The sequence below is a fragment of the Lates calcarifer genome, linkage group LG24 (genome assembly GCF_001640805.2).
Source record: "Lates calcarifer isolate ASB-BC8 linkage group LG24, TLL_Latcal_v3, whole genome shotgun sequence".
NCBI lineage: Eukaryota > Metazoa > Chordata > Actinopteri > Centropomidae > Lates > Lates calcarifer.
In genome coordinates this window covers 10,964,923-10,990,779 of record NC_066856.1, presented here as the reverse complement: position 1 = coordinate 10,990,779, position 25,857 = coordinate 10,964,923, and the positions used below count along the sequence as shown (strand labels likewise).

The 25,857-nt window shown below is 42.2% G+C and overlaps 1 protein-coding gene across 1 annotated transcript; it reads right to left on the bottom strand.

Annotated features, from left to right (window-relative positions):
* Positions 1-19,833: 19,833 nt before the first annotated feature.
* Positions 19,834-24,159, bottom strand: prdm14 (PR domain containing 14). Its single transcript, XM_018673657.2, is given in 9 exon segments — positions 19,834-20,067; positions 20,521-20,740; positions 21,866-21,967; positions 22,423-22,625; positions 22,715-22,985; positions 23,071-23,234; positions 23,342-23,395; positions 23,525-23,978; positions 23,980-24,159. Coding segments are annotated over 9 exon segments (1,818 nt in total). The 3' UTR covers positions 19,834-19,897.
* Between the last annotated feature and the right edge of the window lie 1,698 nt (positions 24,160-25,857).

Sequence of the window (25,857 nt, the reverse complement as noted above, 5' to 3'; positions counted from 1 at the left end):
TTGCAATTGCTGGACCATATAAAATATTTTACAGTGGGTCAGAACAACCACAAGTATCACTTATAATTTGGTATTATTGGTAAGAGCATGTTATTCCAGTCAGAGTCATTTAAGGCAACACTGGATGATGAGGATTGAAAGCAACACATAGACTTGGTGGCTTTAAAACAATCAAGTCAAAGGACATTTGGAAATGGCACCCTATGTATTAGCTGACCTGCTAAGCTAAAAGCACTTCAGTGAGTGATCTTATGGGCTGAATTATAGATTCTCTAGTAGAGATTTCCTTTGTACAACTACACATTCCACTACTACTACAATTTATACACATTAATTATATCATAGCAGTGGTTGCAGGGGAGGTCTGGTTTTGTACCAGGTCAGAGTTCAGGGTCACCAAATGAAAAGTATTGTAGATTGACATTCACTTTAAATATGTTTGGCAAAGCAACAGATGCTTAATTAACACAATGCTGCAGCCCTGATAGTTTGTAATGAAGTGAAGGACTTGAAGAAGTTTAAGTAGAAGAATATGAATTTGCAACATATTGTCTATATTCATTGTCCACAGCAGAATTTTATGCCAGCCAAATGCCATGGATTTGAAGAAGATGGGGAAGTTATACTGTTAGCCCAGGGACATTTAGTTAGCCCATGACCTTTCCTAAAACAGAAAGAGTGTGTGGAGGCTTCACAGATGACAGGAGCAGCCTTTTCCAAAGGTTAATATGTTCTTCTCAGAAATAGTTTCAGAGGAGTACAGTGCGGCTTCAGCAGAATTTGGCTTGAATACCATGCACTATCAGAGGAACAAAACATGTCTGTTTTTGGAGCAGAAAAACAAACACAAAACTTCCCATGTGAACCAGTGGATCAGTACAATAGAGGCTGAACAAGCACGCCAGCATTTTTAAAAGGCGGGTTGCTACAAAGCTTTCCTTCATATCTACATTTTCCCACAATCATTGCCAGTTGTTATTGCTATATTGCATTTCTCATATACCCAGAAACATACACAGCACTGTATTAGAACCACTGTAAAACAGTTTATTACTCCCAAGGGGACAGAAATCAAATCTATTTAAAATATCAATATTGTGTGGTAATAGTCCAATCACTTTTACACAGAAATTGATCATTCCCTGTTGAACTGGCAGTGCAGACTGTGATAACACTTTACAGTTACAGCAGAATACTCCACTGTGATCATTTAAATATGATGTGGTAAAGTATTTCAGAGAGAAAATTCAATGAGACTGTAAACTCAGACTAATGGCAGAATGAGATGTAATGCTGTTAGTGGCTTTTTATGATGTGATGGAACGGTGTACTGAGCTGAACGCTGATCACACAAATGACAGAAATACAACACCTCCCTCTAGTGCACAAACTGTTACAATGGAGCCAGGATCTGCAGTGTGATTGTAATTTTACTGATGACCAACAGATGGTGCTTTGTCCTCAAGATTCATAGCATCAGGCAGGGGTCAAGCAGTTTGACACAGCACATCATGTTCAGGTTGGTAACATCACCAAATGACAAACTCTATTTTGCAGGTACTTATCTGCTTATCTTAAAATCTACTCATTAATATTTGTTAAACTACTACTAAACTAATTCATCCATTTTTAATAGAGCACTGCTTTAGATATAAATATTTGTTTAATTGTCATGAGAAGTATTACTCAGCCCATGAAAACTGTTGTATAATGTCTTGTGTGTCTGAGGTCCACAGGTTATCTCAGATTGGGTTTGATAATTCATTTCATCAATTTACCAGATAGGCACACAATCTCAAACAAACAATGGTATGGGGCTGCATTATGGAAACTGATTGTCTCTGCCTCTGCTGCATCAGTTTTGACCATTCTTTTAAAAATGTGTCTTACAAGTTCTTCAGTTTTATAAAAATGCAGTAATAAATCTATGTCATATTGTATGTATTGGATTTTTTTACAAGTAGAAAAAGCTTACTGATTGCTTCAATAAATAATTTCCTTTTCATGAAAATATGAAAGGCTACACAAGTTAAACTGGCTTTATACAAATCCAGGAACTACTGATCCTGGCATTTAGTTTTTCCTCTATGTGCAGTTACACACATTAGATTCAGTCTTTACAATGTCAGGCCATAGTGCTTGTTACAAAAACATTGTGCTCATGAGATTACCTAATGTCAGCTGACATCATCATCATCATCTGCAGCCTGGTCTGACACCTCCTATGGCCTTGAGTCCCCCCACCCCACCCCGGTCCATCCCACACTCTTCCTGTTAACCATCCCAACTTTATTGACATTACAGGAATCACTAATGAAACTCCGTCTGTTCCTGGGTTCACTGTGTCTGCCTGTGGAGCTGTTAAAGAGCACAAACTCACACAGATATGAGTGTTCATAAATACACTGTACGTCCCCATCCCCCCACAGTTCACATCCACACACACGTCCTTTTCCTGTATGTAGCCTTGGCTATCATGTCCACCAAGTAACGTACGGGAAAATGCAATAATGGCAGACAGTGAGGTGTGTGCATCTGTAACTGGAAGTCGGGGGTGCTGAATTCCAGGACCTCTGAGAAAATGTGATACCTGCCACATTAAAAAAAACATAATTAATCCCAACTCTTCAGTGGGCTCTTCATCTTAAGACCCATTGACTCATTGCTGTTTCTACATCACTGAAAAGATGCATAGGGAACAAACCAGTTGTCTCGGACTGTTGCACGGTTTCATCAGCTAATGGCTTTACAACAGCACTCAAAGATATAGGAGGACTCTATGCTTGAACTATAACCCTCTGTGGTACTGTTTTACCACATTCTGCTTCCAGGAAAGGCATCCTTTTAAATTAGCCTTCATCTTTTTGCCTGCTTTCTAAGGTCAGTATTCTTCTGTTCTTCTGACTGCCTGGTTTGTAGTCAGGACTACTTCCCAAATTAGTTTACCCATTCAGAAAGGCTTGCAACTAGAAACTTTGCAACCCAGAGAGCGGCTGATGCATATGAATAAGGCAAGCACATCAGGACAGAAGGGTGGTGTAGTAATTGTGTTAAAAAGTGCAAGGGCCCCAAAATAAAGACCCCTAGTATAAGCCTGCAGAGGCCCCCTCACTGTGCAGAGCAATCCCAGCAGATTGGGCCCCATGCTTATGCAAAAGTCCTAACCCCACACCCACACTAAACCCATCACCCTCAACCATACCATCACCTCCAAAAGCCTGATTGGTAGGCCAGGTCACCCAGTGAGTGGACCTCTACACAGGTCCCTCCATGACAAAGAGCTGGCTGAATGTCCCTTTCCTAATAAATCATGAGGACATTAACAAATATGTGCCTTGCTAAGAAAAGAGCACAACAGCTCCTTTCCCTGTAGGGATCTTTAACACTGACAACATGGAGCTTTGAATAGCAAAGACAACTTGAGAATTCTTCCCTGATGAGGAAGGCATTGGAAAACATTTGACTGAATTTTTTTGTTAAATAGTTATTAAATGTCATGCTTGAAAATTAAACCACAACAGACTGACAATACTGTGTAGCATAAGATAAAACTAATAAATATTGTGGGAAATTAAATGATTTAATTTCACTTTCTATGATATATTAAACAGAACAGCCAGTTACACACATCTGATACCATACTTTAATTCAATATACAGTATATAATTAAACTATATGCAAATGGATGACTTTTATGCATCTGACTGAAGATGTTATTACACAGAGCTCTTATTTTCAATTACATTATGACTGTAAGCTGCTTTAAAATCAATTTTGCACTGAACAGCGATGGTAGCTCAACACCACACACACAGTAGTTATCACAGAGTACTCAGTAATCAGTGCTACTTGTTGTTTAATAAAACCTGATGGATGATGGTGGTGGACTGAGCTGCTGCTATGAGTTGGAAAAAGCAGTTTAGCTGCATACTCAGCATGTCTGTCCTTCCAGAACTCAGAAGAGACCCTGAGTTTACTGTAAACAGGGGGGGCTGTTTCAAGCCCTTCTCAATTCCCCTAACACATATGGAAATGGGCCATATCTTTAGGGCTTTGTCCTCCTCCAAGAACATCCACACAGCCCCTCACAATGTTAAAGGAGGGACTGACAAACATTTCATATTCATGGAACACAATTACCTCCATATGAATGGAATAATTGCTCTTTAGAGGCTTAAGCTACTAAGTGAAGTATGTGTGCATTTTTCAAGCCCTTGGGCTACAAGGTGATCACCATCAGCCACCTGAGCAGAGGGTCTGCTCTATCATCTGTTAGAGGGGAGGGAGGTTTGACTGCTGTGCCAGCCTCTGTATGAATATGCACCATAGATCACAGTGTAATGTATTAAAATTAATAAAATGAGTAAGCATGCGAGTGAAATATTGCGGTACCTGTGCATACAGCAGGTCAGATTGCTTATCTGATTATGTCTTTTGTTTGCTTTTATTTTGAAGGGGATGCAAAATCGCCAAAGATAGCAGTAAAAGAATTTGATTTCCTTTACTGACTGATAAATAACAAGCCACAAATACATTTAGGATGCTGAACTAATACATCTTTGTGGGTTTTTTTCTTTTTGAGAAAGGAAATATGTTTGTGGCACATTGCTGAATGATTAAAAAGAAAACTTGTGCCTCACATCTGCAACTAACTTTAGTTTTTGAGGACAACTAATTAAAAAATGTGTGTTATTCATTGAAAATCAATACATTGTGGTGACTGTGTCTCCTTTTCCTCTGAGCAGGCTGGGTCCTAAAGGGAAATCCCTTTGCTATTGTTGTCATACCACCCTGACACACATCAGGTCCCCCTGGTCTTCAGAAGCCAGGGGTACTTGAGAGTGTGCCTTCTTAACCCCTGAAGAGGATCCTTCTGCCCAGCTCATCCCACTAATTACCTTCTAGCCATACTGTAAATGGGCCACTCCCGATAATCAGCCTAAGCTGGGAGGAAGCCTGGATAGAGGAGCAGACAGAGAGAGACATGGATGGATTGGGGATGAAAGGAATAGGGGCATTTCAAAGAAACTGATTAGCTGTGGCCAAAAGCCTCAGTTTGACAAGTTGGAAAGTTTTGATGACATCATCCCTGATGCATACAGTAACTTAAGATCAATCCCCAACTGAGCAGCAGCTGATTAACTTCTAATCTTAAGTGTGTTTCTGCTCACAGTATAGGTTCAGGTTTTACATGCCTGTCAGTTCTCCCCAAATGCTTTAAACTCCAGAGACTCTAATGATGTAAAGTAGAAGCAGGTTAGGGAGTTATAACAGTAGTTGAAAGTGTGTGGCCCTGTGGTTTGCCAAATCTTAATATGGAGCACATTTGTGGGTTTATGTGCATGCTGTGAAATAAAAGAGCATAAGCACAAACAGGCCTTACCCTCATTGTGGTGTGTGGTTTTTTAGGTGGTATGAGGGAGATTTGTTTTTGATTTCCTGCTTGGTAAACTGATGAAACTCTTTTGCTTTGGCTCTCTTGCTTTAATAGGATACAGACATGAACTATAAATAATACAACTGGGAATGTGTTTTTGGGATACCTGCAGTGAAAAAATCTCCCATAAAAATCTCTTGTCATCCAAATACTATTAAAACTATCAAATGATACATGCTGTGACACTGGGTGACATGTTTCTTTACCAGGACGAACATGGGCACTGTAGTTCATTTTGACTCAGTCCTTTATACAAAGTGCTGCTGCTATAAATACTCACTAATGCAATAAATCAGCAGCTGAAAATAGCTCCCAACAAAAACTAAATTTACCCCTCTTTGAGCAATGTTTGCTAAAAAGTTTAAACTGTTTTTAAAAATGAAAGTATATATATATATATTCATGACTTTTTCCCCAGGAATAATAACAAAAACAGAACACTAAAGCTGCAGGTCTCCCTCCACACACACACACACACACACACACACACATCCTCCTCTTACAGTAATCAGCTTCTTGAGACGCAGCTGCTAATAGAGCAATGCCTTCTGCCCCTGATCCACACGTCAGTACACACACACATACACACACAATGCAGTGGTGTTTGCACTGTAATTACTGCAACACTGTCTTTGTCTGGACCATAATCCGGGGGATCCTTTGTCGGTCATACGTGCCTGCTCCTTCATTATAACCAACACTCACCCTCCTCCTTGTCCCCCAAAACCAGCCCCCCCCCCAAACCCCTCTAAAAGACTTGTCTCTCTTTCACCACCACCACCCACCCACTCCGCCCCACACACAAGAGAAGTGTGCTGTGCCTCAAAGGAACAAAAAAAGAGGCACAATTAGCCCTGTGACAGTAAGCTCCGGCATGGGCCAGGAAGCATGTCACACAAAGGGGGACAAACTTTTATACGACGCTTTAATGCAAACAGTGGCGTGTGCTGCCTCGTGCCTCAGTATTTAGAGCCTGGCCACTCTCATCACGGGGCCTTTGTGGATGAGAAACAAGTGGTCATTCATTTCATTTATTAGTTACCCATTACTTGGGGAAGCACAGCATTGCCATTGAGGCAAAGAAGGAGACTGTGTTACACAGGGTGGATGAAAAAAAAGAATCATCAGTGGGCTGGGCCTTTAATTGAATCCCATCTAGTCATTCAGAGATTGCCCTGTCAATGATTATATGGGGATCAATACAGTGAGGGGCAACTGGTTTCTGAGATGGGACGAGCACCCAGTGATTTTTACGGTTTTAAGGGAATCCTTGAGAGCACACAGAGCTCTCTCATCCCTCTTTCAAACCCTCGGACACACTCTTACCGCACAAAATCACAGATCTTGTTCTGCCCTTGTTTGTGCTGCTAAGCTGTGTCAGATCACTTCAACAGGTCTCTGCTGCTGCTCTACATCTGCACTGCAGGACCCACATTAATGATCGGCAGGCTTAAATAAACCCTCTGTGGTTGTTCTCTATCGATCAGGTGATCTGACTATCAGATAAGCTAACAGATCTATGAGGGACTCCTGCTGTAATTGAGTTGCTCCCTGGGAGTGTATATGTGTGTGTGTGCCTGTGTTCCCGTTTAAGCACATGTTTAGGATTATGAGCACCCTTTAGGTACATAGTGTTGCTTTTTTTAAATGTGTGTTTCACATTGGTGACCCAAATGGGATGGGAGATGTGCTCCCTGTGCTAATTATGAGTTGTAAAGCAGGTTGTGATTGCGGTTGTTGGTTTGAGTCCCGGAGGGGGATCAGTATTCAGTCTGTCCACTGCGCTGTGTGATTAGAGAGACCAGAGAGGGGAGGAGGGTAAAGTTTAGACTGCGATGTTGGACCAATTAATGCAAAGACCAAGACATCAGCAAGCAAATCTCTTCATGTGTATGTGCTTCTGTCATTTCATTTTATCTTACTGGAGAAAAATCATCCAGTTTGACTTGTGTCCCTCAGCTGTCAAACCTATTGGTAAGATTTTCAAGTTAAATGTGTTTTAGATTTGGCTTTTTTGGGACAATGCAGCCATGAAAGACATGCTAAAGAAACATTTCCATGACTAAAGATTCATGACTAAAAGTTTGTACATAAGCAACAAATAAAGTTCTAAGTGTAAGTTCATCATCCAAAAAAAAAAAAAGTGAAGTGATATTTTTGATTAAAAATTGGCAAAAGTTAACCATTGATGTGAAACAAGAAACCTTCTATTACTGTCGCATGCTATTTTTTTAAATCTGAAAATCCAATAAAAAATCTAAGTATCAAAAAAAGAAAGAAAATAAAAGGAAGTATATTGATGCATGAATACAAATCATGAAGAGGGTTTGCATCACAGGTTTAAATGAAACACTTCATATGAACACCATGAGTGTGTGTAGAGCTCAGAGGGGATACTAAATAAGTTAAACAAGTAGTAATAGTGTCATAAACTGTATTTATACTTGTGTGTATGTGTGTGTGGGGGTATGTGCATGTGCGTATTCCCCGTGTGTGTGTGTGTGTGCGTGCGTGCATTGGATGTTTCCTCTGTGGCCCTTCCATGCTTCCATGGCCACCTGTGACACTAATGCTACCTGTCAGCTCCCTCACCACAGAGGCCATACCGGCTGACATACACTGACTAACTAACACACTCTCTCACACACACACCGCAACCACCTCTCTGCCCAGAGCAGTTGCATCCAGCAGGAGATGGGTTATAGGACAACAACAGTCACAATTAATGGACACTCAGTCTGGGAGTGGCCTTCATTAACTGTGTGTTTTTTTCACAGGAGTTGAAGGGACAGTCTAATGGTCAGGTTTAAGGCTAATAGGGCACAGGGGGATAGGAGCACCTGAGTGAGGCCCGCTGCTCGCATATTATTATACCCTCACTAACATATAAACACATGGACTGCAGCACACACAAGAGAATATGGAGGCATAATAGGGACTGTTATAGAAGCAGATACATAGAAGTTATGTTATAGAAGCAGATAATTCTCGGTTGATAAGAGGCATGACACACAAACAAGGACAGGAAGTAAAATAATTCAAAACATCATTCCCCATATTTTCTTTCCATTGCTTAATTTTGGCCAAGGCTAATATAAGGCTTTGCAAAATCAAGTTGGGATGTTCCAAAGTTACAGTCTTTTAAATGTCAGTAGGGATATTTGCGCTAAAAAGACTGTGACTTTGGATCATGTCCATTTGATTTGACTAACTCAGATTACTGAAGCCTTATATCAGCTTTATCTGGACTTTATCTGAACCTCTTTCCCATATTGGAAATGTAAATGTACAGTATGGATGTGTGTGTGTTGTTGTGAGACAGACTTGAAAGAAATGTCAGCCTGTCCTTTAAAACACTCTCCAAAGCAGGATGCCTATCATGAGCGACCCTGACCTTACAGTTTGCATAACTCACACACAGTTACCTTTGTCACAACAGCGAGGATCCACATCTCTGCCTCTAAATCAGGGCCTGTAGCACATCAGAGTTTCCCCGGCCTTTCTCCTCCTCTGCTCCAGACAGGACTGATGGCTTTTGTTTTTCCAGAGGAGCATCATCACTCACAGCTGCTGCTGTAAATCTGGCCGGCCTCAGCCATCCGCCAAGAAAACCAAATGAGCTCATCCTTTCGCCCTCACGTGGTAGCTCCATTACAGTGGTGAAATATTGAGGATGAGGATGATGATGATGATGATGATGCAGATTATTGGTGATTTCCTCAGCTGCATGTGTCACCAAGAAGAGGAGGGGGGTTGTTGTTCTTTTGTCCCTTGGCCTGCTGCTCAGGGCGGGATAAATTGTCTGTCCTCAGGTCACTGTTTGGATCACCCAGCTGATTGTATTTCAGCTGTTGATTAACCAAGGCTAGATTAATGTGAGAGCTATATGTGGCAAAAACAAAGAGTGATGACTCCAGCTGTGTCGTTCCTCAGCCTCTGTCTTTATACATTGGTGCTTTATAAATGGAGCACTGAAGTTCTCTATCTCTTTCCAAGGCAGACCCCTGCTCCTCTCCTCTCTCCTCATCCCCATGTTCCCTCTTCCTTTAATTACTGTCTTCATGCTTGACGGGCACTGATGACTTGATTAAGCCTGCTGTGTGCAGTTCCAGTCTCTACCCTGCTGATGAATGAGTCTAAAGCTTATTAACTTACTCATTCTGATCAATAAGGCGCTGGGCCCGAACGCTGCAAGGACAGAGGGGAAAACTACTACTACTACTGCTGCTGCTGCTGCTGCTGCCCTCCATGCCGGCAGCTGGGATGAAATCAACACAAGATTATCATGTGTAACCAAACCTGCTGCTCTGAGGAGAGGAGTACAGGTGGATTGATTTTCTGGATTACTTTCAGGTGCAGAGGCTTCAGAGCTTACTTCCCTCCCCTGGACTTTCAAGATAAAAGACTGCTGCTTTTGCACACCTATTCAATTCCTTTAGTTGGAACTGATCATAAAAACACTTTATTTTGAAAATTCAACTCAGGATATGAGCTCAACATGAGAGAAATTTGAATAGAAGGTCAAAATGAAGCCTACCCTCAACTTCACTCACAAAAAGATAAAGATGTGGGTGTCATTCTGTGCTTTTTATTCTTGGCATCCTTCATGACAGCAAATCAAACCATAACGTTTAGTTATCTATAAAGAATGTTGGCCTCTAATTGCAAAAAATGTCTCCTGATGGTTCTGTAAACTAATAAAGATATTTAAAAAATACTAGAGGTTGTTTATTTTTGGTCAGCTGGCTTCACACACTACACAAACTGAACCACTAACTTGTTGTAAAGCAGTAAACCAGTCATTTAGTAATGCTCAAACCATTACTCTCTATATCACCCGCAGAGAATACCATTTATACATTATCCCATCTCCCACAACTTATTTATACTCAGGAGGCCTTCTCACAGCATCCAGGAGGCAGCAGTTGAAGAAGGCTCACATCTAAAACCCTATTCCCTTGAGGAGTCTTTTCAGCTCCACCAGGGGCTTTAGAAACAAGAGGCTCATCATTGAAGCTAATTTGACCTCCAATGGAAGCAGTCAGTGTGTGTATAGCAGCCTATACAGTGGTGAGATATTGCTTTGAAGGTGACATCTTAACTGGTAATCCTTGGAGTAAGAGATTATGACTGAGAAAGGTGCCATGTGTCTGTCTGCACCCTGGTGCCACAGATAAAAAATGAATATTGATCATTTTTTTGTGCAGCCGATTCAGTCTTTTTTGGTAAGAGGTGCCAGTATTGATGTATTGCGGTCAGTGATACAGACACACTCACACACACACACACACACACAAAAGAGTGCTGAAAGGTGTTTGATTCATTTTTCATGTCAGGAAAACAGATGCTTCCTGTTGCAGAGAAGATGCAGATCATACGATACCCCCCCGATACGCCCTCATGTCTGAGAACTATCTCTGGTTTTGTCAGGGTCCTTAATGAACAGGACTTTGTAATGTAAGCCTTTAACTATTAGCAGGCGCGGCTAGGCTAAACAAGTCTCGGTGCAGGATAGACCATATTGACCCCTGTCTCCCCTTTGTTGTGTGGAGCACATGTGAGAGTGTGAGCAGGAAGGTCTTCTGGGAAGAGCCCTTTAAGATGATGTGTGTGCCATTAATGTGACTGCAGGTCGGCTCCATTTCAGAGACATCGATCTGCTGCTGGAGCGTACAGAGCAGCGTGGCAGCAGAGATGAGCTGGAACCTGAGAGAAGGATGTAAAAATGTTGTCTAGATGGGAACAAAGTGTGAATATTTGCATATGTTCGGTGACTCTGCCCTGTTTTCTACTTGCTTTAAAGGACAAAACAACTGTGTGTATCTTAGAGAGTCAAAGGAAATCAACTTTCATCACAACTTAGTTTTTACCTTTTTTGGAGAGAACAGAATATTTTATTGGAAACTAAACTAACAATTCACAATGTTGACACTACATAGTAAAGTATAAAAATTAGGTGGAAGTGCCAAAACATTTCAGGTGAGTTATTAAACAAGGCTTATATTTGGGATATCCCTTGTTACATATATTGGAAAAAGAGAAGAGAGAGAAGAGGGTTTACCTGCTTTAAGAATTGATATTTATCAGAATTACGTGTTTACAGAATATGTGTTATTTAAAAATCAATGAAGAAGCCAGGGAGGAGTTTTATACCCGGAATCTAAACACTCAGCATGCACCATATCCCCACAAGAAAATAAATCCTGAAGTGAAGAAAATTCTTGCAGAGCTCTGCAGTTTTCCTCTGATGAATGTACATTATCAGAGATATAGACTGACTTCACTGTATCCTGACTCTGACCATCTTATATGACCTCCGTCAATAAGAGCATTGTCAATAATGTAGTCTGGGATGTATGGTTTTTATTAAGTAAGGGTTTGTGTTTTTCCAAGTATTGAATATTTAGTTAAGATAACTGGCCTTTTTTTTTTTTTTTTTTTAACCAAAGAGTATTTATGGAGTTTTTTTTATTTCATATTTGAAATGGATAATGCAAATACTTTGAGAATGATTGATTACAAAAAGCAGCATGATTGCCACCACTAATTAATTGGACTGGTGTTACCAGATGAATCAATGACCATCAGAAGATTGTCTGTGGCTGAGATGAATCTCATGTGTTGGAGATTGTTAAAAAAGCATAAACAGATCAATGGAGTTCCACTTTATAGGCCTGGATATGGCTTAGATATCCGTTCTGCTTGATGTTGGAGTGTGTGTGTGTGGGGCCGATGGTCCGCCTGGTAACCAGAGCCGTAATACAAGCCCATTTAGCATATGGCATTTTTACCACGGTGAGGTAAACACAGTGGGGAGGCCAGAAGAATAGTAAAACACTGCTCTGGCCAGATCTCCCTGTGGACCTACACAGAGTGGACACACACAGAGGACACAGTGTCGAGTCCCAATGACAAGCTGAGGTCATTCTGCTCAATACAGGAAGCTTTTCTGCTATTTTCTTTTTGTCTTCCCTTTAAGTTACATTGTCGAAAAGGTAAATTATCCACCTGAGCTCACTTCCTACACACACTCTCTCTCAAGGCCTCTTATCCACAGTCCTTTCCTCCATCTCTGCACCCTGTTTGACCTATTTTTTTTGGAGGGGGGGTCACCATGCACAAACCTGTCACAACACTAAAGGATGTTGATATCAACTGTCAAACCTTAAACCCTAATGGGGCTTTTTTAAAGCAACAATCTTAACAGATCAATGCACCCCCTATAGGAGTCACATTACAAAGACTGTCAATGACCACACGTGAAGGAGAGGAGAAACAAGAAGGGGAACAACATGAAACTGGATGCACATGACAAAGTCAGCCTAACATGGAACAAGCAACAGTACCAAGTACTTGCAGCTGAGTCAGTGGATGTCTTTTGTCAGCTCAGGAAAACTTACCAGGGTGAGGCTTCTCCAACAAACTGCTGAACGGGCGCAAAAGACCGGTGATGGCGGGGTGTTAAGAAGTTAGATGCCGGGAAGCAGCACTAAGGTGGCGCTAGGCTAGAGAGAAGCCATAAAGGCCTGTTAGGGTACATTAGGTGGAGGAGAGGGTCATAAGGCTTCATGAATGTTTCAGCAGGACAGGGGGCTTTTGTCTTCCAGCTCTGCTGTCAAAAAGCCATCATGACTCAGAGCTGGTGGAGTGGGGGTGGACGGCTGCGGTTCCACGGCAGAACACACGCAATCATAGACACGGACAGACAATGTGCCATGGAACACACAGCATGACAGAAGTACACATACTCTTAGTTGTGGTTGTGCACTCAGCACCTCATCCGTCACAGTTTTCATCTCCATCACTGTCAACACGCTCGCTGTTGAATCACTGCCTCTTGTCTCTTGGATGAGCAGGTTTAAGACCTTTCAGCTTCGCGATCGCGAATGTTTGGCACCATTGCAGAGCATCAGGTGCTTAAACAGTCATTCAAGCCTGGAGGTAGCTGCTAAACATCCACACCTCGGGGCCTGTCAGAGTCTTCTCCCCTTTGACCCCTACAGACCTTTGGGGGTTGCCTGGGGTCACGGTCAATTGTCCCATGAACAATAGAAGTGTAGCTGTGATAGCAATGTAGACTATATAACCTGGCTGGTAAACTGAAGGAAAGAATAAACCCTCAAGGAGGAGGATATTTACCCTGACATCGGCCTTACATCCTCAAATGCATCCAGTCTTCTGCATAAACTGTGAGGGTGCAGGCCTGCTCCTGGTAGATTGCTATAGCAATGATAATTGTATTTGTATGTCTGAAGATCTCACTCCCGAGACAAGACTAAATTGTAAATACAGGCAACATTACATTACTCACGTAGAGTGGTGCAGTGGAGTCTCAGTAGCAGGTTATACTGCAGCTTTACTGGACCAAATCCCCTACTTATCACACTCCCAGGCAACTCATCACTACATAACTTGTTTAATCTGAAGGTAATGTAAGGTGGAGTGTAACTATGTATGTTTAGGGAGGTACTGTATGACACCACAGGTTATACAGGAAGCAACACAGGAGGTTGAAGACAACCAGAAAGTAAAACATGCCATGATTACAGTGTAAAAGCACCTTCATTCTTTACTACCACACACACACACACACACACATAAAATTCCTTCAGCTGTGGCATTGTTTCTCCAAATCAGGCTACAAGTTAACAGAGCGGCAGTATTACAGTGATTAGAGAGGGCGAGGTGGGCCAGAGCAGAGGAGGTGATGAGAGGAGGAGGGAACTAACTAGCTGATAAAGCAGTTGTCCTCCCTTGTCTCTGTGCTGATAGCTTTGTTAAATGTGACTGACAGCTATTGATGAGCATGTAGCTGACCTGCCCCCCTCTGTCCATCACTTCATGTCTGTGTATATGTCTGTGTATATGTGTGTGTGTGTGTGTAGCTATGCGCATGCATGAGCAGATTTTTTGTGCATTTGCTCAGTTGCATGCATACGGTGATGACAGTGTGGGCATGTGTGTAAGATGAGGACTTGGTTTGTGGGGCTATAGCACACTGTGTGGCTCACTCTCATGATGGTCCGTGGGGAATCAATCATCAGCTGTCCTGTGTGGCTGGCGACCGTGCATTCTCCAGGAAAGAGAGTAGGTGAAGGGGTAGGTAAGGAATGGACAAAAGTGCTCATTAGCTAATCCACTTCAAGAGAAATCTTCCACTTCCTTCACTCTCTTTTGCTCATTTTCAAACATACAGTATGTGGGCTGAGATTCATTGTGGCTGTTCACCTCCCCACCCCGACAGTAACAGCAGAGATAAAGCAAACATCTCCACTTGACAGGATAGTGCAGGGTCGATGGCTGCCATACATGAGCGCTGCCCTCTAAGTGTCCATCTGAATGGACAGCTTAGTTAGGATTAGTTAAACTAACAGCAAATATCTTTAGAGGCAGGGAGGTCACCTAGTCTGTGCATGGGTGCGCATGTGGCAGGAGTACAGTGTCCATATGTTGTAAATCCTTCCCTCAGGGACAACACATGCAGTCCTTTTTTTGCCAGTCGAAAGTACACATTTTGGGCTTTTTAATATTTAAATACCCCTCTTGTTTCCAAACTATGGAATTTCAATTACATCTTGTAAAAAAAAAGTGCATGACAAACAGATCTGAGATGTCTAAATGTAAAGATTTACTAGCTATGATCACTTTTACATCTGTGGATCCACGCAGCCAGCACTGGTATGTGTCTTTCCTTTGGTCAATAGTGTCATAGCAGCATGTGGTCTGACTGTCCTAAAGTATCAGTTTAAGACATCCCTGGGCCTTTCAACACCACTACCCCACCGAGTGAAACATTCGCCTGAGAATAGACCCAGGCACAACAGGGGCGGCCAAAGAACATGAGGCAACTGTCACACGGGAATTACACGGTCACAGTCCATCAGAGCCTCACATATGCATCATTTGCATGCGCTTTTGTTGGAAAAGGAGAAGCAGGGCATGATTTCAGGCAGTTTTTGAAGAGAAATGCACACACATAGACACACAGCCAGAGAGGGAGCAGGTATGCGATGCAGAAACAGAAGTGTGTGTGAGAAGGAGGGGGAGGGAGGGAAACAGGGAGTACTGTAACAGTAGCTCCTCTCCTCGCTACCCTACTGCTAGCCTCATCACCCACAGGAATAACAGTCGGGTACATACAATGGCCTTGCGCATAAAGACACACAAATAGCATGCTGAAAACCATTGTAAAGCATGGCGCATGGGGAGAAGAAGCCTTTAACACTTTCTAACATCCCGAAATGACAATGCCAGATGTCAATCTACAAGCAGATTTTCTCCTTTCAGCAGAGTTGCATATGAATTGGAGTAAAAGAAGAGCCCTGCAGTCCATCAGGGGTTAAATAGTTCAAACAGGAGCAAGGAAATAATGTTTTTTAGTTGTCTTACAAGCATAGATGGATAGATCCCATGAGACTTTTGGCTCAGGTATACAGTAGATTTTGTGATTGGTTGGTGTTGATGGGGGTTATGGAGGAGTGTGTGTGGTGTGGTGTGTGCATGTGTGCGCGTGTGTGTGTGTGTGTTGGGGGGCAGTTGGCCAAAATATGTTGCCCCATGGGACCTGAGTGGAACCTCACACCAGCCCCCCACAGAAAAGGATAAGGCCATCTGCCCTCCTCAAGCATCAATCCTACCTAGAACACACACACACACACACACACACAGTGCCAGGCAGCAATATGGAGAGGCTTTGCAGACAGTGTTTGATCTGCCTTTCATCCAGGCAGTAGCATGCGGGCCACTGAGCCTCTCTGTGTGTCTCCTGCTGTACTGTCCGCTGTCCCAGTGGAAATCACTGACCGATAATAACAGCTCCAACCTGAGGCATGAATGGCAGGACACAAGCTGATCTGCCTCATCTCTTGACTCTGGGGTGGTGGGGTGGGGGGGCACAGTTCAGAGGATCCACTGAAACTAAATCACTTAACTCAAATGTTTCCTTAAAGGCAGAAGTCAAAAGCATATCATGTTATTATGACAGATGCAAAGTAAAATCAGAATAAGGTCAGGCAATAAATGTCTTCTAAAAGCAACTGCATCTTTTATGAGAGCACTCATGCCTTCTAAAACTACACGTAAAAGTCTAAGTAAAATGTAAAGGAAACAAGAAATCTTTTCAAACACAGAGGCAAGTGTTTTAATTAAGGTTAAAAATGCACTAAAACAACATTAAAAACAAGACAAAAAGGAAAGTAAAACAAATTAAGGTTGAATAAAGTGAAATAAAAGACAATCAGACCTAAAATAATCAGCTAGATATGCAGTTACATTGCAGCAATACCTTGTTTAAGTACTTAAGACAGTGCAGCGCAGAACTAAATCAGTCAGTGCTAGAGAAGGATGGGATAGCAGAGTTTGTGAAAACTACAATATCCTACTCCATGGTACTTGGAAATTATTGGTGGACAGCATGGCCTTTCACCAGGAGAAAAGGTATCATCACTACTGGGCCCAAGAAAGTCCTTCAAAACAGACTAATAAAATAAAAAATAGCATCGTATTCAATTAAGTTGTTTTTGTAACATCATCACACAAAACGTTTCTGAATTCTCCTTTGTCTTCATCATCTCTGGGTTCTCATGTGGTCTGAAGCAGACTGGGGCGCAGATTGACATAGAGCTGGTGTGGTTATAGTTTATTAGTCCACTCAGCTGAGAGTCTGAGGCCTGTCTCGAGCGGGGGCTAGCCTCAACATCAGCCAGACTGTGGCACACACGCGCACGCACACACTACACTGATAGCTATTAGGCAATCAATAGAAGCTAATACATCAGAGCATCTGACCACTCAGCTCCACTAACTTAGCAGACTGAGAGGAAGAGAAGAGAAGAGAAGAGAAGAGAAGAGAAGAGAAGAGAAGAGAAGAGAAGAGAAGAGAAGAGAAGGCATGAAGCTCACAGCTGGTCTCAGATGTAAGAATATCCCTGCAACAGCAATCTTATCTTTATATCAATAAACATTATAAATTAATCACAACACTGAATTCAGTTGTGGCCACATTTATGAGATACAGTGTTTTGGAAAGAGTTATGGCCTTGTGCTTCGACCTCAGAGGGAATTAACCTCAGCAAACCCAAACCATAAAAGTCCACTGCTCCTATCATTAATATCAGATTAATTTAGAGATTAATCTGATGGATAGTCCTCTAGAGGCGCTGTTAACTGGCCGGGAGGTGAAGTGTGAAATCAATCCGTATAAACAACCCTAGATACAAATTCTTCCAATGCCGGAGGGCTGAGTCCTAAATCAGCCAATCAGAGAGGTGCTAGTAAAACCAGTCTTTTAGCACGGCTCGCTAACAATCTCAGTATTTCAGCTCTGGCAGCTCATTCTCCTTTTTCTCCTTCTGTCTTTCTTTTTGTCTTTTTTGTCTCTTGTCCCATCCCTCTCCTCCACCCCTCTGCTCCTCAAAGGGAGAGCATCCTCCCTTTTTCACAGCAGGCTCCTTCATGGAGGCTCGGGGGGGTTGTATAGGTGGGAGGGGCAGTTCCAGTAGAGGTTGATCTACACTTGTTCAAGCAGCCATATTTTGGCTATTTGAAGGGAGAGGGAGGCTGTTAAACATTCAGTGAGGAGGTGACCCCTGACCCTGAAGGCTGCTGTCCATCCGTTACAGAAAATAAACAGAGGCTGGGCAGAGTGGTGCTGACTTTACTGCTCCTTTCTCTGCAGACAACTCAGAAGGAAAAGCATGAAGCCTGAGCAAACTCCATCAGTTTTTATTTCTCATGCATTTAGGAAAAACACTTTTTCAATCACTCGTCTTTTTTGCTTTATTTCTCTTCTCTTCTCCCACTGCTTGAATTTGTGTTGTATCACTATGCACAGTTGCAGCGGCGTTGCTATGTCTAACTACATGTCCTCATTGTGAGGTATGGTGACCCAAAGGTTAAAGGTGACATAACAGAGCACCAAAACAAAGGCTGGACACTGTGTCATCTGTCAGACCCCATGCTGCCGCCACCACCGCAGAACCAATTGTTACTTTCCTCAAATTAACCCTAACATGCTGACACACTAATCTATCTATCTATCTATCTATCTATCTATCTATCTATCTATCTATCTATCTATCTATCTATCTATCTATCTATCTGATCTCAGGAGAACATGTGGGCCAGTTGGTGACAGTGTGTGAGGGCAGATGTCAGTCACTCTGAGCTCCTTTGTGCCTGGAGCAATAGACCACCTAACTGCTGCACTCTATTGTCATTCATTTGGTCCAGTGGGGTTTGTTCTTCTTTTTCTTTCTTTCTTTCTTTCTTTTTTTTTTTTTTACTGTGAGCACACAGCCGCTTCATCACATGGCTAAAACACACCTGACAGACAGTGCTGGGGACATGTGTGCTGACTGATGCTCTGACTGGACCAGTGCACAGGTGAAAAATGGAGCGCACAGTCCATGCCAACACATACACACAAACACACGAGGATGCAGCTGTCCAAATGTATCAAATGTTAACCATCCATGGTGCATCATTTGAATAACTTATCAGCTGTAAACTCTCTTTTTAAGACATTATTATGCTACTTGTGGAGAGAAGACACAACCAACATACATATCTCCACTTTGGGAAAAAATCTAATTCATTTATCTATTTATTTATTTAGGAGATTTTTTTTTGTTTCCTCTTGTGTTTTAAAATTATGTTATTGTCACATTTCTGACAAAAACCATTAGGTTTTCCCTCAAACAACTACAAACAGATTTTTATTAAACATGCACTCACTAAGCCCAAGCTAAAAGGTTGTGTTATATTATTTAGGCATTAACACATTCTCAGCTGTGATTTCAGAGGTAAAACTGCTCACTTCAGACATAACACCAAGACCAGCAGTCTTGTATCCATGCGCTGATTTTTTATTATTATTATCTGTTAATCATGGAAAAGCAAACAAAGACACTTTCGATTGCTTTTACAGCCTTACATTACAATAAAAAATATTATCATACATTATAAATTAAGAGGTATAACATTTATTTTATGCACAAATAGGCTCAGATCTACAATGATAAAAATAGCTTTGCTTTTCAAGCGATGCAAGAAAACCCAACGTATACCGGTAACAATAATAATAATTATAATGATAATAATTAACGTTGTTATTATTATTATTATATAATCACACTGAGTTCACAAACCATTGCAGAGTGAAAGCTTTAAGCCACAAAACAACACACAACATATGTTAACATATTATAAATAGATTTAGACACATTTTTTGCCAACAATTAAATTATCATGAGCCTATTTAAATAGGCTTGTTATAGAACTAATTTTTTTTTTGTCTTAAGCAGCATTTACTTAAAGAAAAACCTACCTTTTTGTAGGCTTTATTTATTATCTCTCGTGGCATTACCACAACGGTCCTGTACAGATTGCGTGTTCTTCTGATATTTATATTGTCTAAAATATTACAGGTTGTGTTTGTCAGTATAGTTTAGGTCTGATAGACTAGTTCCAGGGCCGGTATTCCTGATTTAAAACGGTTAACCCGGTGTAAGGAAAGTTTTGTCCGGCTTTTGTCTGAGCTGTTTGATTGTCCTTCAGTGGAATCACAGAGTCCTCCTGTAACCCACTGCCCGGAGAGGACGGAAGAACTGTGCTGTCCAACATTTGTCTTTCTGCAGAGAGAGAAGAAACACATAAATAAACTGTTGAAGGCGGAATATTGCGGCCTATGATATATTTTTTAAATTGGTAGGCAAAAGACCTACATCTGCTTGTAAATTACAAATGAAGAAAGCAACACCATAGCCTATAACCAACTATATTTAAAAAAGAAATCATGCATTTTCTAGATATAAGGCACATCTGCCATTAAAAAACACAATTTCAATATTTATGGCGATAATTACTTTATTACAGATTAACTTTATAATGTGATGATCTAAAACTTATTTAACCTTTTGTTTAAATCATCTGCATTAACTATTTTAATGTGTTTCATCGTATCGAACTTCGAATTTAATCCACAAAATAAAAAACATGCAAAAACAGACTTGAGACATGCTAAATTCAAGGAGGAGAAATCCACTGCCAGGCCCGTAACTACCGCTTCAAAAATAATGTCTTACTTTTGTGACTTTTCATGTGGTATTTCAGCTCCTGCTCCTCCTGAAAAGAAGCTCCGCACAGCTCGCAGGGGAACGGCTTGTCTTTGGCGTGGGTCCGCCGGACGTGGCTGTCATGGGCGGCGTGGGAGGCGAAGGCCTTCCCGCAGTGCTTGCACTTGAAGGGCCGCTCTCCGGAGTGCTGGCGGATGTGTGTGCGCAGTATGCTGGAGGCAGTGAAGGCCTGGAGGAGAGGAATTTCAAACTCTTCGTGAGTATAATATTTACGCTTCCCCCCTTCTTTCTTTTCTTTAATATCACAAAATTAAGGGAGGAAAGAGATTTTTTCAAAGGCCAGAAAGCAGGTGAAGACCGTAGATTATGAAATTGGAAGCTAAATCCGGGATTTTTTATTTTCTTTAAAAGCTGGCTACTTATTTCTGTTTAATGTGGCTAATTAAAATGGCTTTACAATAAGTGTCACTTTTTAAATACACATACATAACAATTATTGGTTTAAAAAATATGACATTTATGAGGAATTTCCGTTTTGTTATTTGCATTTTTATGAAAACGACGCAACACTTCCTAGCTAACCTTCACTGAGTGACTGTAAACCGGTCTCGTGGTGTTTTGCTTTAAGTGTCCAGATAAGGAGAAAGAGGATTAGGTTAAACAAAACCTTCCTCGGGTGCATAAAAAAGGGGAGGATATCCAGAACAAAGAGCAAGAAAAAAACTTGAGGCCGTAAATTAAAAGTATAATCTCAGCAGACAAAAGGGTGGGTGTACATCTGGCGATAATTAGCATCTAAGTGTCTCCGCGGAGCGTGCCCGTCCGGAGAAACAATAATGAGGGGCTCGCGCCAAATGCACCATGAAACGAGGGTGGCACTAAATAGATCCGAAATAGTGCAGCTTTTTTTTTTTAAAAAAAAAAAGTGCGTCAAAGAAGAGAAGCGAGGAGGAGCAGGAGAAGGCCTGTGGGCCCAACAGCTACTTAGAAGGGGAATAAAACCATTACTATCACGGAGGATAAAAGCCTTCAACACTTCGATCCAGTGCTGGAAATTTCTTTTCATTTGCTTCCTAAACTAAATTGTCAAAAATTTCTCGTAGCTACATTGTTGTACAATTATTTAAACAATGTAACAAATTCACATTTTACTAAATATTTGAAGACATTTCCGTTTAGAGTAACATCTCACTCCATCTTCTGATAATTGTAGTATTAAGGGCTACATAACTCTTAAATACCATACACTTTATAGGTTCAGTTTTTGTTATTAATAGATCAGCTGTGCGGTGTTAGATTAGCTACAGGCTAATATAGCAACCCTGCTTTGGAAAAGAAAAAAAAAGCTTCTTACCTTATTACAATAGACACACTTGTATGGCCTTTCTCCAGAGTGCACACGCATGTGTTTGTTGAGACTGGACGACTGGGAGAAACTCTTTCCACACACTGAGCACTGCAGACCAGACAAACACGGAACATTAGCATAAATAAATGTTATTTATTCAGTTAATAACTTGTCATCATTTTTCTTAAGGAAATATTCTAAAACAAAGTAACCTAAACTCATGTCCACGTTTCAAGACTGATGAAAAATAATAGTAATGTGTATAATAATTGGCTTCTATGGTGAAAAGAACATGAATGTATCATTTAAATCAGTAATTTTTTCTATGTTGTTTCGTTGTGATTCTGTAGCCTCTGTTGTCACCATCATACAGAGGCCTTACAGGAATTTGCCTTTTAACGAGGCACTAATAAAACCCTGAAGTATCCGGTTCTCAGTGACGCTGCAGGGAGCTGTTCTTTCAGCACCACGCGAACTTTTGCATGCACCTATCGACCCTATACACCAGTGATGGTGCAGTGATGTAATGGTCTGCAGTGTGTTTACCCGGCAGACATACACACCTTGTGAGGCCTGTGTTTCTCGTGAACGTGTAAGATGTGGATCCTTAATCTGTCTCTCTTCTCGAAAGATCTGTTGCAGAGGTGGCAGGGGAACTTCCTGTCGCCCTGGTCCACGCAGCGCGTGTACTTCAGGTGTTTGTCTCTGTAGTATTTGTATGCGAACACTTTCCCACATCTGTCACACTTGAAACCCTCTCCAGCATCTGGGGAAAATATTGCAAATATATATTCAGTATATATATATATACGCTTAAAGAAAGAGCCTATAAACAACACGGGGTTAAAGTCTGACCTTCGGTGGGAGGAGCCACGCTGCTGTCCTCTCTGGGGTCCTTCAGGGTGAGCGGGATGCCGAGGAACTGCATGTAACAATCTCCATACCACACCAGCAGCTCCTGGCCTGGCCTGATATCCTTGCAGGCCTCGTAGAAGATCTGACCCTGGACCTGCACAGCGATCAGGTTCTGCTCCTCTGGGAAACGGGCACACTTCACCAAGGACATCCAGTTCCCTGATCCTCCTCTGCCGTCCACAAAGTGACTCAGCCGGCCGTTCTCAAACACCTGGACGGGGGAGAGAAGAGAGTGTTAAACCATAAGCTGAGTTTTTAGATAGGATCACGGCTTTGAGAACAAATTCAACACACACCTCCCACATCAAGGTGTTGTCATCGTATGTTTTAATCTCGCTGGTGTTGACTAATTTTCCTTGGAAAGGTCCGAAGCGCGCTCCTTTAGAGACAGTGCTGCTTTTGTCTGTGAAAACTCCACAGTGGGACACGTTTCCCCAAGACGCCTGGAGGATGGTTAAACCTGCAACACAGAGTCAAAACAGGTGTCAAACCTCAGCACTTAAACATACAGTCAGACACACAGGTATAAATGTGATAGAAGCGTAGATAGAAGGTGTGCAGACATACCTTCTGGAAGTTCAAGTGTTTCTTTGTCCAGTGGGAGAATGTGAGAGTCAGAAACTAAAAGGGAAAATCACAAATTAGTAAACGGGGATAAAATAAACAGTTGCTGATGTCTAACTAGATGTTATTATTCCATAACCTGGAGGTTTCCCCTCACAGGATGCACAGTTTCAGCAGAAGTCTCACCTGAGTTTTCGGGCAGGGTCACTCCTGATATCGCGTGACCCACGCTGCGCTCCTGGCTGCCAGAGTAACCGTAAAGCACCATGAACAAGTCATCCTCGCTAAAATTATAAGACGTGCGGGTTTTTTCCTGCGACAGGTCCGCGCCCCGGAGCCGGAACAAACTCTCCTTCGGTGGCGAGGTGGCGGAGGAAGAGGCGGAGGAGGACCTCTCACTGGACGGGCTGCTGAAGTCTGAGGACAGCGGACCGGCGGCGTGTTCGGTCACCACCGCGGCCAGCTCCTCCGGTTTGGAGTACAGCGGGTGTCCGGGCAACATCTGGCTCAGGTAAGGGATCCCGGAGGCGCTCAACACGTGCTCGTGCAGGACCGAGGCGTGGTGGCCGCCCTGGCCGAGGAACGGGGGGGCTCCGCCGTGGAGGCTGAGCGGCAGGGACGCCTGGGTGTCCGACACCAGGTCGACCGAGGGACTTGAGCGGATGGAGGAGGCTGTGCGTCTGCGGGAAGAAGTCCACGAAGTGGTGGGGGGCAGGGAGAGGGGCATGGTAGAAACCCCGGGCGGGACTGCCCTTCAGCATGCTGGCTGGGTAGCTCTTGTCCTTCAGCACTACGGGGATGCTGGACAGGGACACCGACATGACAGCACGGAGGTGAAACAGAGGTGCAATGAAGACGGTGGTGTATCCTTCAGTGGGTGAGGGAGAGAGGAAGAGAAGAGGGGGGTGGGGGTGGGAGAGGAAGTGGGGGTGAGTTATAAAAGTTTAATGTAAGAAAACTAAAAAAGGAAACATGACATCAAAAGAGGCTGACCACACCTGAACTGATTATTTCCATTCTTTACTTTAGTTTTTCAACAAGTGCAATTCCACCTTAAAAGTGAAACGTTAATTGGATGATTATAATCGATATAAAAATATAAAACCTATATAAAATAGGCTACAACATGCAAACTACAAATCCCTGCAGGAAGTAAGGTCATAAAATGCCACTGAACAAGACTTTATAACTGCATAATAAGGAAAAGCAATCCGCAGTGAAACTGGACAGCCGATTTTGCAATATTTCCAGCTGAGAGGACACACAGCAGACACACATCAGAGGCTCATCAGCTGCTTTAAATGACCGCCTGGAACACGGTGTGTATGTGTGTGTGTGTGTGTGTGTGTGTGTGTTTAGGAACCGTTCACCAATCAGCCAGTAAATAGAGAGACAAATCAGGGTCATGACACTAATTAAAGAACAGCCGGCCCGAGCAGAGGTCAACATTAATGAAGCTTTAAATGGACTTTACAATTACCGTATAATCATTAAATGAAGGAACGAAGAAATTACTATTAGTAATTCACTCTGAATTTAACAGAATTAACATCAAAAGACAAAATGTATCTTAACCCTACACAGATGTTCAAATAATGCAGATCTATTAAAGGATGAGTAACAGTGAGTAACAGGCTGTGATTTCCTGTGTAAATGTGCAGCAATGGGCTGTTGCAGTGATTTCTCAGATGGAAGATCAGCTTACCTTGTTAAATAAAGTCGAGATAATTCACAGTGAAGTCGTCTCCGTCATGTCCACACGCTTCAGTTTCGAAAACTTCTCGTCAGTAGGATTAGAAACACATCTCCCAGTTCTGCAGATCTAAACTTGAGAGTGCTGCAGGACGCTCTCTCTGTGTCTGTGGTCATCTGAGGGCACCTACTCTGTACACAGCCAGGTTCTGCTGGAGATGCTTCCCAGCACCTTCCTTCCTATTGGCCAGGAATCAGCTCAACCTCATGCATCTCAATGCCCCATAGGAATACATTTTCTCAGGGACAACCCACCCCGTTAACTTCTTCTCACCACTCTGTTTTCTCTGCCACAATGAGGCCGATTGAGAGAGGTTCCCCTGACATTTCCATATGAAGACCCTCCCCACCCCATCATAAACACTCGATAAGATTTTATCTGAAGGACCCCCCGGTGGAGTGGAGATATTTGTTGTTATGACTTGGATGTGGTGAATTAGGAAGAGAAATAGACAGTTATCGGTTTCATCTCTTTCTGTTCCAAACTCCACTGAGAAAATGGGAAAACTGAAACGAGTCTTTAACAACACTTTGGTTTGGTTCAGACCGGACATTGGGTGCTTGTCATTGCGTGTTGTGATAGTTTAATTTAATAATCTCATTCGTTGTGTTTTGTGCTATTTTCTATGTATTTTTGTAACTATATATTTTCTAATGGAGTTTTGAATGGGGTGTCTGTATAAAGGCTCCTACTTGCAGGTTATGCAGGCCAAGCTTTTTTTTTCTTTGTCATTTTTTTTAGTATGTGTTGATCTGGTAAACATCGA